At 63.6% G+C, this 15,612-nt stretch overlaps 1 protein-coding gene and 1 non-coding gene across 4 annotated transcripts in view; one reads left to right on the forward strand and one right to left on the reverse strand.

Moving 5' to 3' along the window:
• The first annotated feature begins 2,841 nt into the window (after nucleotides 1-2,841).
• Nucleotides 2,842-2,923, forward strand: TRNAS-CGA (transfer RNA serine (anticodon CGA)). Its single transcript has one exon. It is a non-coding gene; the product is annotated as a tRNA-Ser (tRNA).
• Nucleotides 2,924-10,108: 7,185 nt separating this feature from the next.
• RNF41 (ring finger protein 41) overlaps nucleotides 10,109-15,612 on the reverse strand; it is a 28,859-nt gene continuing 23,355 nt past the window's right edge. For all 3 annotated transcript variants that reach the window (XM_065575900.1, XM_065575902.1, XM_065575901.1), the window contains 3 exons: nucleotides 15,322-15,457; nucleotides 14,640-14,743; nucleotides 10,109-13,208 (listed from right to left, as the gene is read on the reverse strand). In XM_065575900.1, the coding sequence (XP_065431972.1) occupies nucleotides 12,857-13,208; nucleotides 14,640-14,743; nucleotides 15,322-15,457 (592 nt within the window). In that variant the 3' untranslated portion in view covers nucleotides 10,109-12,856. The remainder of the gene's footprint in view (nucleotides 13,209-14,639; nucleotides 14,744-15,321; nucleotides 15,458-15,612) is intronic.

Below are 15,612 nucleotides of genomic sequence, written 5' to 3' on the forward strand. Positions count from 1 at the left end.
GCGCGCCGCGCCCCCTGCCGGCCGCCGGGCGCCATCTTCCCGCGCGCCGCGCCCCCTGCCGGCCGCCGGGCGCCATCTTCCCGCGCGCCGCGCCCCCTGCCGGCCGCCGCCCGCCATCTTCCCGCGCGCCGCGCCCCCTGCCGGCCGCCGGGCGCCATCTTCCCGCGCGCCGCGCCCCCTGCCGGCCGCCGCCCGCCATCTTCCCCGCGCCTCGCGCCCCCCTGCCGGCCGCCGCCCCGCCATCTTCCCGCGCGCCGCGCCCCCTGCCGGCCGCCGCCCGCCATCTTCCCGCGCGCCGCGCCCCCTGCCGGCCGCCGGGCGCCATCTTCCCGCGCGCCGCGCCCCCTGCCGGCCGCCGGGCGCCATCTTCCCGCGCGCCGCGCCCCCTGCCGGCCGCCGGGCGCCATCTTCCCGCGCGCCGCGCCCCCTGCCGGCCGCCGGGCGCCATCTTCCCGCGCGCCGCGCCCCCTGCCGGCCGCCGCCCGCCATCTTCCCGCGCGCCGCGCCCCCTGCCGGCCGCCGCCCGCCATCTTCCCGCGCGCCGCGCCCCCTGCCGGCCGCCGCCCGCCATCTTCCCGCGCGCCGCGCCCCCTGCCGGCCGCCGGGCGCCATCTTCCCGCGCGCCGCGCCCCCTGCCGGCCGCCGCCCGCCATCTTCCCGCGCGCCGCGCCCCCTGCCGGCCGCCGCCCGCCATCTTCCCGCGCGCCGCGCCCCCTGCCGGCCGCCGCCCGCCATCTTCCCGCGCGCCGCGCCCCCTGCCGGCCGCCGGGCGCCATCTTCCCGCGCGCCGCGCCCCCTGCCGGCCGCCGGGCGCCATCTTCCCGCGCGCCGCGCCCCCTGCCGGCCGCCGCCCGCCATCTTCCCGCGCGCCGCGCCCCCTGCCGGCCGCCGGGCGCCATCTTCCCGCGCGCCGCGCCCCCTGCCGGCCGCCGCCCGCCATCTTCCCGCGCCTCGCGCCCCCTGCCGGCCGCCGCCCGCCATCTTCCCGCGCGCCGCGCCCCCTGCCGGCCGCCGCCCGCCATCTTCCCGCGCGCCGCGCCCCCTGCCGGCCGCCGGGCGCCATCTTCCCGCGCGCCGCGCCCCCTGCCGGCCGCCGGGCGCCATCTTCCCGCGCGCCGCGCCCCCTGCCGGCCGCCGGGCGCCATCTTCCCGCGCGCCGCGCCCCCTGCCGGCCGCCGGGCGCCATCTTCCCGCGCGCCGCGCCCCCTGCCGGCCGCCGCCCGCCATCTTCCCGCGCGCCGCGCCCCCTGCCGGCCGCCGCCCGCCATCTTCCCGCGCGCCGCGCCCCCTGCCGGCCGCCGCCCGCCATCTTCCCGCGCGCCGCGCCCCCTGCCGGCCGCCGGGCGCCATCTTCCCGCGCGCCGCGCCCCCTGCCGGCCGCCGGGCGCCATCTTCCCGCGCGCCGCGCCCCCTGCCGGCCGCCGCCCGCCATCTTCCCGCGCGCCGCGCCCCCTGCCGGCCGCCGGGCGCCATCTTCCCGCGCGCCGCGCCCCCTGCCGGCCGCCGCCCGCCATCTTCCCGCGCCTCGCGCCCCCTGCCGGCCGCCGCCCGCCATCTTCCCGCGCGCCGCGCCCCCTGCCGGCCGCCGCCCGCCATCTTCCCGCGCGCCGCGCCCCCTGCCGGCCGCCGGGCGCCATCTTCCCGCGCGCCGCGCCCCCTGCCGGCCGCCGGGCGCCATCTTCCCGCGCGCCGCGCCCCCTGCCGGCCGCCATCTTCCCGCGCGCCGCGCCCCCTGCCGGCCGCCGCCCTGTGGGGGGGGGGGGGGGGTCAGGGGGGCTGGAGTGTAGGGGGAGCTATGGGGCACGGGGGGAGAGCTCTGTGGGGGGCAGAGGGGGCTATGTGAGGCCCGGGGCTATGTGGGGCCCAGGGGGCAGAGGGGGCTATGGGGCAGGGGGGTGTAGGGGGAGCTATGGGGCACGGGGGGGGCTCTGTGGGGTCCAGGGGACGGGAGAGGCTGTGAGGGGCAGAGGGAGCTATGGGGCACGGGGCTATGTGGGGCCCAGGAGGGGCCGTGGGGGGGGCTCTGCCGGCGGATGGGGGGATTCCCGGGGGCCCGGGGGTGTATGGGGGGGCTATGGGGCCCGGGGGGGGCAGAGGGGCCCGGGGCGGAAATCCCGGGGGTGTAGGGGGAGCTATGGGGCACGGGGGGGGGCATGTGGGGTCCAGGGGACGAGAGAGTCTGTGGGGGGCAGAGGGGGCTATGGGGCACGGGGGTGTAGGGGGAGCTATGGGGCCCGGGGGGGAGGCCCTGCGGGCGGGGGGGGGATCCCGGGGGTGTAGGGGGAGCTATGGGGCCCGGGGGGGCGGAGGGGCCCGGGGGGGGAATCCCGGGGGTGTATGGGGGGGCTATGGGGCCCGGGGGGGGCAGAGGGGCCCGGGGGGAGGCCCTGCGGGCGTGGGGGGAATCCCGGGGTTACGGGGGTGTAGGGGGAGCTATGGGGCCCGGGGGGGGCGGGCAGAGGGGCCCGCGGGGGAGGCCCTGCGGGCGGGGGGGGGGTAATCCTGGGGGCCAGGGGGTGCATGGGGGGGCTATGGGGCCCGGGGGGGGAATCCCGGGGGTGTATGGGGGGGCTATGGGGCCCGGGGGGGCAGAGGGGCCCGGGGGGGCAATCCCGGGGGTGTATGGGGGGGGCTATGGGGCCCGGGGGGGGCAGAGGGGCCGGGGGGGGGCAATCCCGGGGGTGCTGGGGGGGCTATGGGGCCCGGGGGGGCAATCCCGGGGGTGCTGGGGGGGGCTATGGGGCCCGGGGGGGCAATCCCGGGGGTGCTGGGGGGCGGGCTCAGCCGCTCCCCCCGCCGCCCGGCCTGTCTAGGCGGCGCTCGGCGCAGCCCCGGCCGGGTGTCACGGTGGCCGAGTGGTTAAGGCGTTGGACTCGAAATCCAATGGGGTTTCCCCGCACAGGTTCGAATCCTGTTCGTGACGGCGCCGCGCTTTTGTGGGCGGGGGGGCCTGAGCGTTCACCCCCCTTTTAATAAACCCCCTTTCCAGCGGGGAGGGGGCCGGGAGCGACAGCTGCACCCAAACACACCGGCAGCGCCGCAAATGGCGGGGGAGGGGCTGTCTGCATTTACTGGGAGATGGGAGGGCTGGAAACCAGGGGGGGCACATGTACACGGGGTGGGGGGGCTGCAGAGTTGGGGTCACATCTAAACTAGGGGATCCCAGAGCTGGGTGGGAGGCTGCAGAGCTGGGTGGGGGGCACATCTGGATGGGGGGTCCCAGAGGAGGGCAGGGATACATCTGGATGTGTAGGGGTGAGGTGATCTGGGGTTGCAGAACTGGTCCTGGGGGGTGCACAGCTGTACTATTTGCTGGGGTGGGGGACACATGCCGTTTTTTGAGTGGGGGGGGCAGTTGCAGAACTGGCTCGGGGGGGGGTCATATCTTGATTTGCTGAGTGTAGTGCAGGGGGGCGGAGATCTCTGAATGTGTAGGGGGGGTGCTAGAATGCTGTATATGCTTTGCGGGGGGGGCAGGGGCTGGCAGAGTGTGGGGTTCCCCTGCAGTGGTGAAGCAATCCCCTCTTTGCGGGGGGGGGGAAGCAATCCCCTCTTTGCGGGGGGGGGGAGCAATCCCCCAGAGCAGCTCGGTTCTCGCGCCTGTTACTAACGGGGGGCTCTGTTCTCCAGTCTCAGCGCATGGCAGAGCCGGGGCTGCCCCCCGCCAAACGGGAGCGGGGCCCATTGCAGCTTGTACCGAGCCCACCCTGACCAAACCCAGAACAGTTTCAGCCCCGGGCCTGTAAAGCAACAATCTCGCTTTGCTCCTTGCTCCAGCGCCTGCTTGCAGGCGGCACCGCTGGCAGGAGATAAACCAGGCCGGCGGGTTTCATTAGCACAAATAAAATCCCTTCCTCACCCCCCCAACAAACTCATCTCGTGAAAATGACGGTGAAGGAGCAGCAAAGGGAGGCCAGGACGCCCTGCCAGCGGCCCACTTCCGCGCCTTTTGAAGCCTGTGCGTAAGGACTGGGCTGGCTCTAAACTTTGCACTTCACGCTGGGGCGAGCGATGGTTCGTTTTGGCTGACTCTGATCAGCGTCACCCCTTTCCTGGCCCCACGGCAGGGCCAAGCAGCGTCGCAAAGGCATTCACAAGAAAAGCCCCCCCAGCTTGCTGGCAGGAGGAGAAGCATTCGAGATCGGCTGTGGCCTATGTTTTAGGTCCATCCTGGGCCCGAGTGGGTCAAGTCATTTTCTGACCCGACCCCAAACCTGCGTTGCCCGCAGGAGGGGGCACGCAGCCCCATGGCCAGGAACGGGAGAGCCCGGCCGACCTGGTCAGTGGGTCCCAGCGGGTCACAGGGCTTTGGGGAAGGATTCAGCGGGGGCAATGCTACTTAATGGGTTTGTGGATTGCTGCCTGGGGTCTTTCCCCGGCCTGGGGGCTGGTTTCTATCTAGCCCAGAGCCATCTCCCTCCCCCGTTCTGGGGTCTGTGCCATCTTCCGCGGCTAGGCCGTTCTGGAAGTGCAGCGGGGCAGCAAACCTCAGCTAATGGCAAGAAATCTTGGTTCTCCCCCGGCTGGTTCCAGCCATTATCGTTTGGCCTGTGCTTAGAGTCTGGGCCGTCGTTCTGTTGTGTTTGTCCAGCGCCTAGCGCGGGGGTCCTGATCCGTGACAGGGACTCCCAGGTGCTACTGAAACACGAATCATTAAGGGTCTTTCAGCAGTGGGCAGGAGCCCACCACGCCGCCGGCCCCGTGCCGTGCCGACACAGAACACAAAGACAACAACTGGGAAGAAATGGTCCCATTCTAGCCTCACTGGCAGCCAGAAACATGAACCTGGAGCTCCCGCAGCCCCATCCTGGCCTTTAGCTCAGTCGCCAGCCCGTCCTCCCAGAGCGTGGGGGTTCTGGAACGGGAGTTGAGTCTGAACTGGCTGGGCACGGGAGGAGCCACCCGACGCACACCCCCAAAGCGGCCTCCTTCCGGTCCCGTTTAAAACCCGCTTTGCCAGGATGCCTAAGAAACCTTGACCCTGGGCAGGCAGCTTCTGGGCCCTCGCCCAGTGGTTCCCTGGGCTGCCCCGACCATCTGCGTCCAGCCGACGGCGCTTGTCTGATGCTTAGCTTGTTAGCCCGGTTTTTGTGCAGCACCTAGCGCAGCGGGGTCTGGGTCCATAACGAGGGCTGTAGTCATGCCCAGGACAGGTTTAGCTTTCCCCTCGCGGTGTCTGATTCAACACTTAAACTCCCGCTGAATTTTAAGCACATGCGTAGTCCCATTCTCTGGTGCCACCCAGACCCGCCTCCTGTCTCCAGCCAGGGCCAGTGCCAGATACCAGGGGAAGAGGCAGAAAAAAAATCCTCCCAGGCGCAGACATAGGGGAACGCTGGTCTGCTCTGAACCCCTACCGGAGATTGGCTGAAATCCTGAAGCATGAATTGGGCAAACCTCCCTCCACCCGCAGAGATCCTGAGGTTAGTGGGCCTTTCCCCTGCAGCCGAGATCTTGCGCCTGCTGCGGGGGGCCTTGCGGGTAGAGCCCTGGCTTGAGCAAAGACGCCCGTGGGGCTAGCTGCTTATAGCCGGTTTCCCAAGTGCTCGGACCCGCAGCCGGGGGCTGCCTTTCAGCCCTGGCACCCAGCTCCTGGACTCGTGGGAAGGTCTGGCCCTTCATCGCTCCAGGGATCAGCTTCCCCATCAGTAAAATGTGAGTCATTCCCCCTCCCTGCTCCCTATCCCCCACTCTGGCCTGTCTGCCTCAGCGTGAGCTCGCCAGGCCAGGCCGGGCCCCTTCCTACGTGGACGTGGGGCGCCTGGCCCAACGGGGCCCTGATTGCGGGCGGGACTGGAAAAGGAGGACGCAGCAGGGCTGCGCGCTCTGGCCTGAGCCTGCCACAGCGCGTGGGCATGAGAAGGCGCCCGGGAGACCGGTGGGGTATTTAAATCCTGTCCCAGGCCATTGAGACGGAAGCAGCCGGGCACGGGGCTCCTGGGCGTGGAGCAGGGCACCCGCTGCCCGACGTCGCCGCCTCATTCACAGCTGTCCAGCTCGGGCTGGCCATGCGTCACCGGGCCCCACAGCAAACGGGGGGCGGCGTCCTGGCAGCAGAGGGCCCCTGAGGCAGCCCAACGGGGCAAGGGGCCAGTTGCACTTGGCTGGGGGGTGGGATGTCGGGTGGAGCAGCTGTTCCGCCTCACTCATTGACTGGGGCTGCGAGACGCTACCAGGAGCCGCCCCGGAGCCCAGTGTGCCAGGCGCTGTACAGCCCAGAACACGGACCCCGCCCCCGCCCCGCCAAGAGCCGCCCCGGAGCCCAGTGTGCCAGGCGCTGTACAGCCCAGAACACGGACCCCGTCCCTGCCCCCCCAAGAGCCGCCCCGGAGCCCAGTGTGCCAGGCGCTGTACAGCCCAGACCACGGACCCTGCCCCTGCCCCGCCAAGAGCCGCCCCGGAGCCCAGTGTGCCAGGCGCTGTACAGCCCAGACCACGGACCCCGTCCCTGCCCCCTCAAGAGCCGCCCCGGAGCCCAGTGTGCCAGGCGCTGTACAGCCCAGACCACGGACCCTGACCCTGCCCCCCCAAGAGCCGCCCCAGAGCCCAGTGTGCCAGGCGCTGTACAGCCCAGAACACGGACCCCGTCCCCGCCCCCCCAAGAGCCGCCCCAGAGCCCAGTGTGCCAGGCGCTGTACAGCCCAGAACACGGACCCCGTCCCCGCCCCCCCAAGAGCCGCCCCAGAGCCCAGTGTGCCAGGCGCTGTACAGCCCAGAACACGGACCCCGCCCCCGCCCCCCCAAGAGCTGACAAGCCCCCACTTTGGATTCTCCACTCAACCGAGTTCAAGCAGCATTTGGGGGGAGGTTAAATGACACGATTGCAGGGTGGGGATCCCGGTGGCCATAGGGGCTTGACTCTCCGCCCAGTCGCCGCGACCCGGTCCCCGGGGCCACAGCTCTGACCCAGTTCAGCATCACGGGCTGCAGACCCGCGCCTCACCCCACCTCACCCCTCACCGCCGCCCCGCCTGCCCCTCGAGCCCAGGGAGAATCTCCGGGGAGCAGCAGAGGGTCGCATGGTTTATTCCCCCCAGGAGGGGGCAGCGGAAGACATCAGCCTGCTGGGGCCAGGTGAGCCGACAGTCAGGTGGGCACCGCAGCAGCACGGGCAAGCTCCAGGAAGGGATCAGGGCCCCCACTGCTTAATTTGTAATGAAAGAGCAGGTAGGGCTCAAGGATGATTTTTTACATCCATAACTGATACAGCACGTCCAGAGGGGCCGGGGCTCGGGCTATGAACTGCCGGGCCCAGAGGGGCCGGGGCTCCGAGCTGCCGGGCCCAGAGGGGCCGGGGCACAAATTAAGCACTGCCCCACCCCCCATAACAAAGCCAGGCCCTACACCCAGGAGCCAACAGCCTGGGATGAGACAAGAGGTGGATTCAGCCATGGGGCACGTGGCAATTAGCACTCCCTGCCCCCCAGCCCCATGAGCAGACAGCAAAGGGGGGGTGGGATGGGGGTACAAGCTGCTGGTGCATGCCCCCCCCCTCCCCGAACAGCATCACAACAGTGGCTAGAAGCCCCGACAGCCATCAGAGGTGCAAGGTGCTGTACCTACCCCTGAGCACGCCCCTGCCCCAGGCCGCTTGCCAGATACAGCAACCAGGCCCCAGAGTGGGAGGGGAAACAGAGGCACAGAGAGCATCAGCAAGGTGCCCAGGGTCACAGGGCAGCAGCAGAGCCCGGTCTCTTGAAGCTAGATTCGGCCTCGCCTGTCTTCTTCTGGAGCTAGAAGATGGGAAGGAAACGCACCCGCTGCCCCTGCTCGCTGGGGCACCCTGCCAGGCCCCGGTGGATCATTAGCAGAGATCAAAACGGGGAGAACGTGGACGCCCACGAGCGGTGCAAGAAGGGGGAGCCATAGGGGACACTGGTTCCCCTTGTAACCATAAAATGCCAGCAGCTCTCCACGGAAGGCACGTGGTGACCCGCTGGCCTGGCTGACGGCCAATTACACCCAGGCTGTGCGCGCATCACGGTGACTGCGGGTAGATTTGGATTGGTAAGAGCAGGTCCGTCAGTTTCCGAGCACACAAAACCCCCAAACCAGTTCACACCGCAGCAAAGCGAGGAAACCGCTGCTTGAGAAGGTAGCCGGGTGATTTCCAGGGGGGTTTAGGTGTGATATTCCGAAGCTTTTTGAACCTCCTTCAATCATTAGGTCCGGACCTCTCCCTGCTGTCAGTTCCCAGCAAATTCCAACATCTTGGACACAGATTCGCTCATAGAAGGGCCCTGGGAAGGAACCAGGTTCCCAGAGACTGCATCACCCATGAAAGGGGACAGACGGGGGGTGAAGGGAGTTTGTATTTGACAACCCCCCCCCCATCTTTTTGGGGTGAGAAGCCTGTAAGGGCTCCTGATTTGCGGAGAGGTTGTGTTAAACACGCCACCTGTTTGCCCCTGAGCCCCTGCAGCTGCGGGGAGCCGCCCGCAAGGGAGGGGAGAACAAGTTTTATTCAGACTATTTCAAAATGCTGCTTTTGCCTCAGAAACCCATCAAACACTTGGAGAAAGGGGGGGGGGGCTGGTCAAAGATTCCCCCCTCCCTCCAGAAAAGGGCTCCCAAATCCACATCCAGCAAACCATTCATCAGAGCCAGGCCCTCAGCCTTCCTGATACTTGAGGCTTAAGAATAAGTGGGAGAATTCACACCTAGGCTTTCCTGCAGTATAAGCAAAAGGTCCAGTCCCAGCCCGCCATGCCCCCGTCCCTCTCCTCCCCCTCTCTAGGACACTCCTGCTGCTAACTTTGCAATGGCTGGAGCAGTGTAGCCTCCAACCCAACCCAGAGAAGGGCTGGCAGCCAGGGGCTCCTGACGGATCTTTCCTCCCCCCCGTCAAACACTTTCACTGCCTGCAAGAATGAGGACATTTAAAGTATCCTTACTGGCCTCTGAATTAGCACTGCTGGGCTGATTGGGGGCAATTCCACCTCAGAGCCATTGTTTCAGGCTCTCTGCAAACCCAGGCAGCAACTGGAGGCACTTCCAGGCACCGGCTCAAAGTTCTCTTGGCAAACATCTAGGGACTTTAAAAAAAATAAAAATAAAAAAATTGGGCAGGGTGAACTGAGCCCCCCCTCCCCCGATTGAACCCGTCCCGGTCCACTGGTGGGCGTGCACGCCCCGCTCTGGGAAATGCTAGGAGTGGGTAAAGGAAGCAGAGCCGCTTCTCTCCCAAAATAAAGATTGGCAGCTCACCCGCCGAGCCAGAGCTGAGCTAAGCCGGGCCTAGGAGACCCCAGGGCGTGCAGCAGCCCTGTCACAACACCCCTGGGGCCAGAGCCCAAACCCGGGGCAGGAGAGCTGCGGGGACCGTTCACTGGTGAAGCGGACAGATTACAGAGAAGCCAGTTTCGTGACTAACCCGAGCTCAGGTCTGGCAGGACCGGGGACTCCGTGAGCACAACAGTCTGATGTTCTCTTCCCCAAATACACTCGTCTCTGCCGCCCCCAACGCCGTGTGCTGGCACGAGGTGGTGGGGGACATCTCGCGGAGCCCATCATAATTTCGAGCCATCGGCAAGCTTGCCCCAGCCCCTTCCATACAGCGTTAACCTCCTGGCTTATCCGACGGGAACCGCCCAGGGCTTTGCCAGCTACCGCGGTGGCCCTGCTGCAGCCGGGCGTGAGTGGCCTGGTTGGAGCAGCAGCCCAGCTGTCCCCGCATCAGCGTCTTGCAAAACCGCAACGAAGTGCCAGGCTCGTCAAGCGCTCAGGCTGGAACGCAGCCCTGCCAGCAACCCGGAGTCTGCTCCGACCCAGCCTCAGCGACTTGACCATCTTTACCATTCCGTGCAGGCGCTGGCCAGGCCCACCCTGTTACGCTCCCCCCGCACCCCAGGGTAGTTTCTGGGATTCTCTCTCGCGCTGGGAGAGCTCCAGCAGTTACCGGTTTCTAGTCAGCAGCCGAACAAGGGACTTGCATAGAGAACTAGCTCTTCGGCTCATTGATATGGGGCATTCCCAGCGGTAGAGAGGACATAGCAAGGTGCGAACTGCAGGCAGTGGGCAAGGAAAGGTCACGGAAAAGCAGAAGCGGTTTTTGCAGCGTGTCCATGCAGGAGAGAGCGCCCGGGGAGCGGAATGAAGGATTGGAGAGTCAAGAAAAGGCAGTTTATTAGTGCAGTCGACACAATGAAACAGCGCACACAAGACACAACCAGCAACTTTTATGGACCAGCAAAGACACCATTGCAAGTCTAGTCTGATTTCCGAGCGCCCGGTTCCTCCAGTGGAAAGGAGACGGAAGCCATCTCTGGAAGCAAAGGCCCAGTGGAGGAGGGGGAATCAGTTTTTAAAAAAAGTCCAGCTAGACAGATGCAGTTACCAGGTTGGATTTAGCAGCTTTTTCTAATTCCTGAGCATAAGGGTCTGGGTTGGACAGAGCTCCCACCCAATAATTCCCCTTCCACACACCTCATCATCGAGACATGAATTCAAATACAACCCGCTCCATACCTCAAACTGATCTGACTTCTGAAGAACGCGCCAGGCGCTTGTAACGTAGGATACGAGACACACGGAAAACTCTGACGTTACCCAACAAAGAGGGGAAAGCCAACCAGGTCCTGAAACAGAGAACTGGCTGGATTTCCTCAATGCTGCATTAAAACAAAAACAAACCAACCTGCACGAGCAAATTTGCCAGTTGAAAGAGAAAAAAAATGCAGGAAGAGAAGGACCCTAAAAACTCCACCCAGGCGGGCCGGGCGGTAAAGGTGAATGCCAAACTGAAATCCTGTGGCAGTTTACAGAGCCTCTGAAGCAGGACGCAAAGGTTTCCCTGGATGTCCACCGAAGAGTGGCGGGAAATTGGGAACAGTATCTGGACAGTGTGTAACAAAACCCACCGCCGGGGCTCGAGCGATAGTTCTCAGGCAGCATCTCCCTGGGAGCCCTGCCCGTGGTGGAGCTCCGGGACCCGAAGAAAAGGGGACAGACCCTTTGAGACAGGCAGCTGGGCGAGGGGCGTCCTCCTCTGCTTAGAGCGCCAGGAAGCACGTTTGGCTCCGTCTGCAGTCTGGGCCGACGCAAGCGGATTCAGCTCCTGGAAGAAGCTCTCGCTAGTGTCATACGGCTGGGCAGAACTAGGCCAATCAGTGTGAGGCGTGATGGGAAATGTTGTTCTTACAGAGCCTAGCAATGGAGATGGTCCGCGGGGTCATCACCCACTGGACAGCTGCTGCCCCGAAGATGGGCTCCAAGAACCCTCCCTTTTGCAGGGCTGCTCTGCCAGCTGGGGCAGAGGGGTGGGTGTCGTAGGGAGATCAGACTCCTTTCCATGGGCGAAGGCAGCTCCGCTATCGCCCGACTGAGTGGGAACCCAGGGGAGCTGCTTGGCTGTGGGGCAGTTAACTGGGAATTCAAACTCTTACGTCACCCTATTTGCAGCTTCCGGCTAGCAGCTGGGGAGGGCTCAAGCTATTCAGAGGGCCAAAGAGATGCAAGCAGTCTCCCAAAGGATGGTCGTGTCAAGGTCTGGATTAGAGCAATCAGAACCTCTTATTTATTGACAATTCACTCCCTGTCCCACACGCAGCCACCCTGGGCACAAAACCACCAGCTAAGGAGGAAACAAAGTCTCCAGGTAAGACAAAGACCGAAAGAAAGGAACAAAACCAAAAATCCACACCCTCCCCCCAAAAAAATCCCACAAATGCAAATAAATTAAATTCCCAACAAGTAAACTTAATTGGGCCTGGCAGCATTTCTGGCCACTGTATTTAAAAAATAAAATAAAGGGAAAATACAAACAAACAAGGCAAAAAAAGGTACAAAAAAAACAAACCACAATCACAAGTGTCTGAAAAAAAGACATAAAGCTCTTTGTTGACCGTTCAACGCACACACAGACAGGACAGCTGAATCTAGGTTCCGGGCAAGACTGGCAGGCAGAGAGGCTGTCCACATTACAGGCTCCTGGAGTCCGTTGCCTCCCTCGGGTGTCCGAGCCACCAGAGCGTCCGGTCGGCTCCAAGCGGGAGGGAGAAAGGAAGGAGGCGAAAGGGCCGTCCAATGAGACTTTAGTTCCACTTCGAATTCCCCCTTGAAGTCTGGTTTCTCCCCAGAGCAGCACAAGGCCACACGGTCAAGTTCCAGAGCGTGGTTGCGCCACAGCTCAGCTGTTTGGCTGCAAAACGCCGTTATGGTGAAATCACGCCTCGTTTGTGGGGAGCGGTTATTTGGCATCGCTCGTGTCTGCAGCTTAGCCCCCCGGCCAAACCGTAGGCATGTCTGAGCAGGGTCCCACCTCCCACCAAAGGCTGCAAAGCGAGACCTGCCTTTGTGGTCCCGCTTTGCAGCCTGCAGGCGTGTGAGCCCGGCTGGAGAGCTGTGGCTTTCACACAGGTGCCTCAGAGGGAGGAAAGAAACCGGGAGTGGGGAGAATAAAGCTTCGGCGCAGACGTGAACACCGTGTGGTCGGGTCACCCCAGGGCAGCACCATGCCGAGATCCGCTGGCCCCTTTGGTTTGGACTGCGCCAAGAGGTCAGGACAATGGCAGAGGTGTCGGCAGTCAGGCCCGCTCCAAAGCCCACAGCGGTTTCAAGGGGCTGTGTGCTTTTCAAAGCCAGTTAGAAGCCACACGGACACCGGACTGGGAGGCGGATCTGCTGCAAGAGGCAAACCGCATTTTGCATATGATGCTGGGCGACTGCCCAGCGCTACAAGGGAGTGTTTGCCAGAGGCCTTTAATCACTCTTTAAATTACGAGCCACACGCTTGGAGGAATAATGCCCTGATATAATGCTGTGACTGACGGGGGCGGGGGGGGAAGATGTCAGCGGTTTTAGACAAGTTAGTTATTTTTTTTTCAAGCACAAAATGTTTCTCTCTCTTTAAAAGTCTTTAGATCTCCTCCACTCCGTGTGCAAATATCATCACCAGTCCCGGCTCGAGCACCATGTCCTCCCCCATGTGCTGGTTCTCGCAGGCCATCACCACCACGGCCTGCTTGCCGGGGATGCGCTTGGCCACGTAGTTCTCATAATAGCGCCGGTTCATCTGGCGGGTTTCCAGGGTGGCCAGGCCCTGCGGCCAGTTCCGCTCATGGGCGTTCTCGATCAGCTCGTTGATGATGGACGTGGGGCACCCGCTTTCCATCAGTGAGCGCTTGATGACCGCCTGGAGGACGGCGTCCGGTGTGGAGATCATCCCGCCCCATCGCGTCACCCGGGCAGGCTGCAAGGAGTTCACCCACCTGTAAGACACCAAGACACCATGAGTAAAATACAGGGGCACCCAAGAGACAGCAAGTCCTAACAGGCACGCAGGGACTGCTCTGCCAGAGAACGAGACGGGCAAGACGGCCAAATCAAGGACTGTCAGAGGTTCTGCGGGGTCTACAGAATATAGAGCCAGCTTATAATGGTCTCCGAAAGGGCAGCGCCAAATAACTCAGGTGCCCCCTCTGGGCGAAATTGGGATGGATCCAGAAAACTCACCAGGTTTCCGTCGTAAAACCTAGTGAGAACGGATGTTAGAGCCAGCTGCTCCCTCGGGGCCGCTGGGGTTGTGCCCTCTTCTGGTGGAGAGAAGGGATGAGGCCGGGAGGAGACCGATGCAGTTAGAGATGATGCCCATGACAGAAAATCTGCCAGACTCAAGTAGCTAAAAGCAATGCTGGAGGGACATCGGGCTACCCCACAACTTCCTCGTACTAACGGCTTCAGAGGCTGAAGTCTGTCGATACAGAGCCCTTTGCCCCACGTCCCTGTTCTCCTCCTTTCTCCTTAAGTCAGAAGCCTCAGAGTTCTTCAGGAGCTTAATCACGGCCCCCTCCCTCACCCCCTCCTATCGAAATCCTTTGCCAGGCCGTAACTGCAATGTGGCGACGACTGAAAGTCCTCTCTCTGGTCCTCCCTATGTGAGCCAGCCAAACGTGTTCTGAAGGTCTTGCTCCAGAAAGTGAGGCCCCATCCCTGGCTTCCCGGCTACCTCCACAGCTACCCAAGATGGCCTTCAAAGTTCTTCATGGGCTTGCTTCCCTCCAGCCTCTCAGCTCCCCCAACTACGACCATTTAGCGTCTCGTCCCTGCCCAGGACAACGTTGAGCTCCCACTGCAGCAGATGCAGCGGGGAGAGAAGCTGCCATTTTCCAGCTTTCCAGGCACCTGAGGACGCTTCCATGCACCAGAACTCCAGTGAACCCCCGTGTCTGAGAACCCCAGAGTAAAGCCTCTCCCTGTGCTTTCGATGCCGTTTGATTAACTCCGGTGGAATTCGGTTTTCCTGAGCCGGGCTGAAACCACCCTTCCACCAGTTCCCATCTGTGCCAGTAGGGTGCAAGGATCAGCTCCGAAGCCATTTCTTCCCGCCCCGTTTTCCGGCGGGTCACTGGTTTCGAACTGGCTGCAGGTATAGAATTTTACAGCTGGTGGGACCCGTAACGTTAACAGGGCTGAGTCGCCCGACTTCGTTCTCTCTCGCAACGGCCTTAGCAATGTCCTGCTTGCTTTAAGATGATGGGTTTTCTTGTGGCTCCCTTCGCTCGGGCCTTAATCTGCTGGGGGGATTTAATGACCGTTCCCAAATCTCGCCAGCTGAGCCGACGCCCCGGTCCCCTGTGTCTGCCTCCCGAACACCTACTCACCCATTGTAACTGGGATCGTGCATTAGCCGCGGCACTTACTCTAGGATTTCGTTGTATTCAATGGTCTCTTCCAGGTTCTGCAGGTTGGGGTTGACGCTGCGGATGGCTCGCATGTAGGCCTTCAGCAGCTGGATGTCCCGTTTCTGCAAGAGGCAGGGCAAATGGAGAGATGTCTGCCACAGGCGGGAGGCCCTCACACGCACAGACCGGCCCTGCCCCCTTCTCGCAGGGATCTAGGGCTGGAAGGGTTTATGTTCAGCCCCACACGGGACGGCAGCGGGGGACCTGGCCGTCTCACTAACCCTTCGCTATTTTTCCTGCTCACTCTCTGCTTCCCAGCGGGGCTGCTTGGGGATCCTCAAAGCTCATGGAACAGACTGAGGTCAGAGTGGCTGGAGCACGAGCCGTCCTCCCCTGCGTCCGAACCTTGTGAGATCAGAGCGCAGAGCGTGACGCTCCCACTGGGCTAGGGGGGGACCGCATGGGACAAGGATTCCGATGCAGGACAACAGCCTGGAGCTGGGAGAGGAAGCTCCCACTCAAACAGACCCTGCACATAACGAAGGGAATGCTACAACGTAGTAGCCTACCAAGCCGCCTTTGGCTTTTAACCAGCAGATTCAGGTGTCCCGTATTTGTGCCAGGGAAGAGTCCACCCACCAAGAGAAGCTGTTAGCCTAGAAGGCCAGAGCGAACCAGAACCCCATCCCTGGACACCCACCTGCTCGGCTAGCTGATGCTTGTGCTCCGCTGAAGTCTTCTCCAGCTCAGCAATTCTCGTCTGCTGCTGCTGCACCACCGACCTTAAGTGCTTGATGCAGTTGTGAGTTGGCAGCTCGTCTTTGGGCATTTCCAAGCTGCAGGGGGAGAGAGAACGGACGGCGGGGGAGACAGAGCAGGCCAGGGTTCGGGATTAGCGAGGAGCGGCAGCACCCACCCGGCTCCCACCACAAACTCAGAAGTTTGGGGGACTCGCAGCGCGAGGTAAGAGTAGCCCCACTTCTAATTAACC

The sequence above is a fragment of the Chrysemys picta genome, chromosome 22 (genome assembly GCF_011386835.1).
Source record: "Chrysemys picta bellii isolate R12L10 chromosome 22, ASM1138683v2, whole genome shotgun sequence".
NCBI lineage: Eukaryota > Metazoa > Chordata > Testudines > Emydidae > Chrysemys > Chrysemys picta.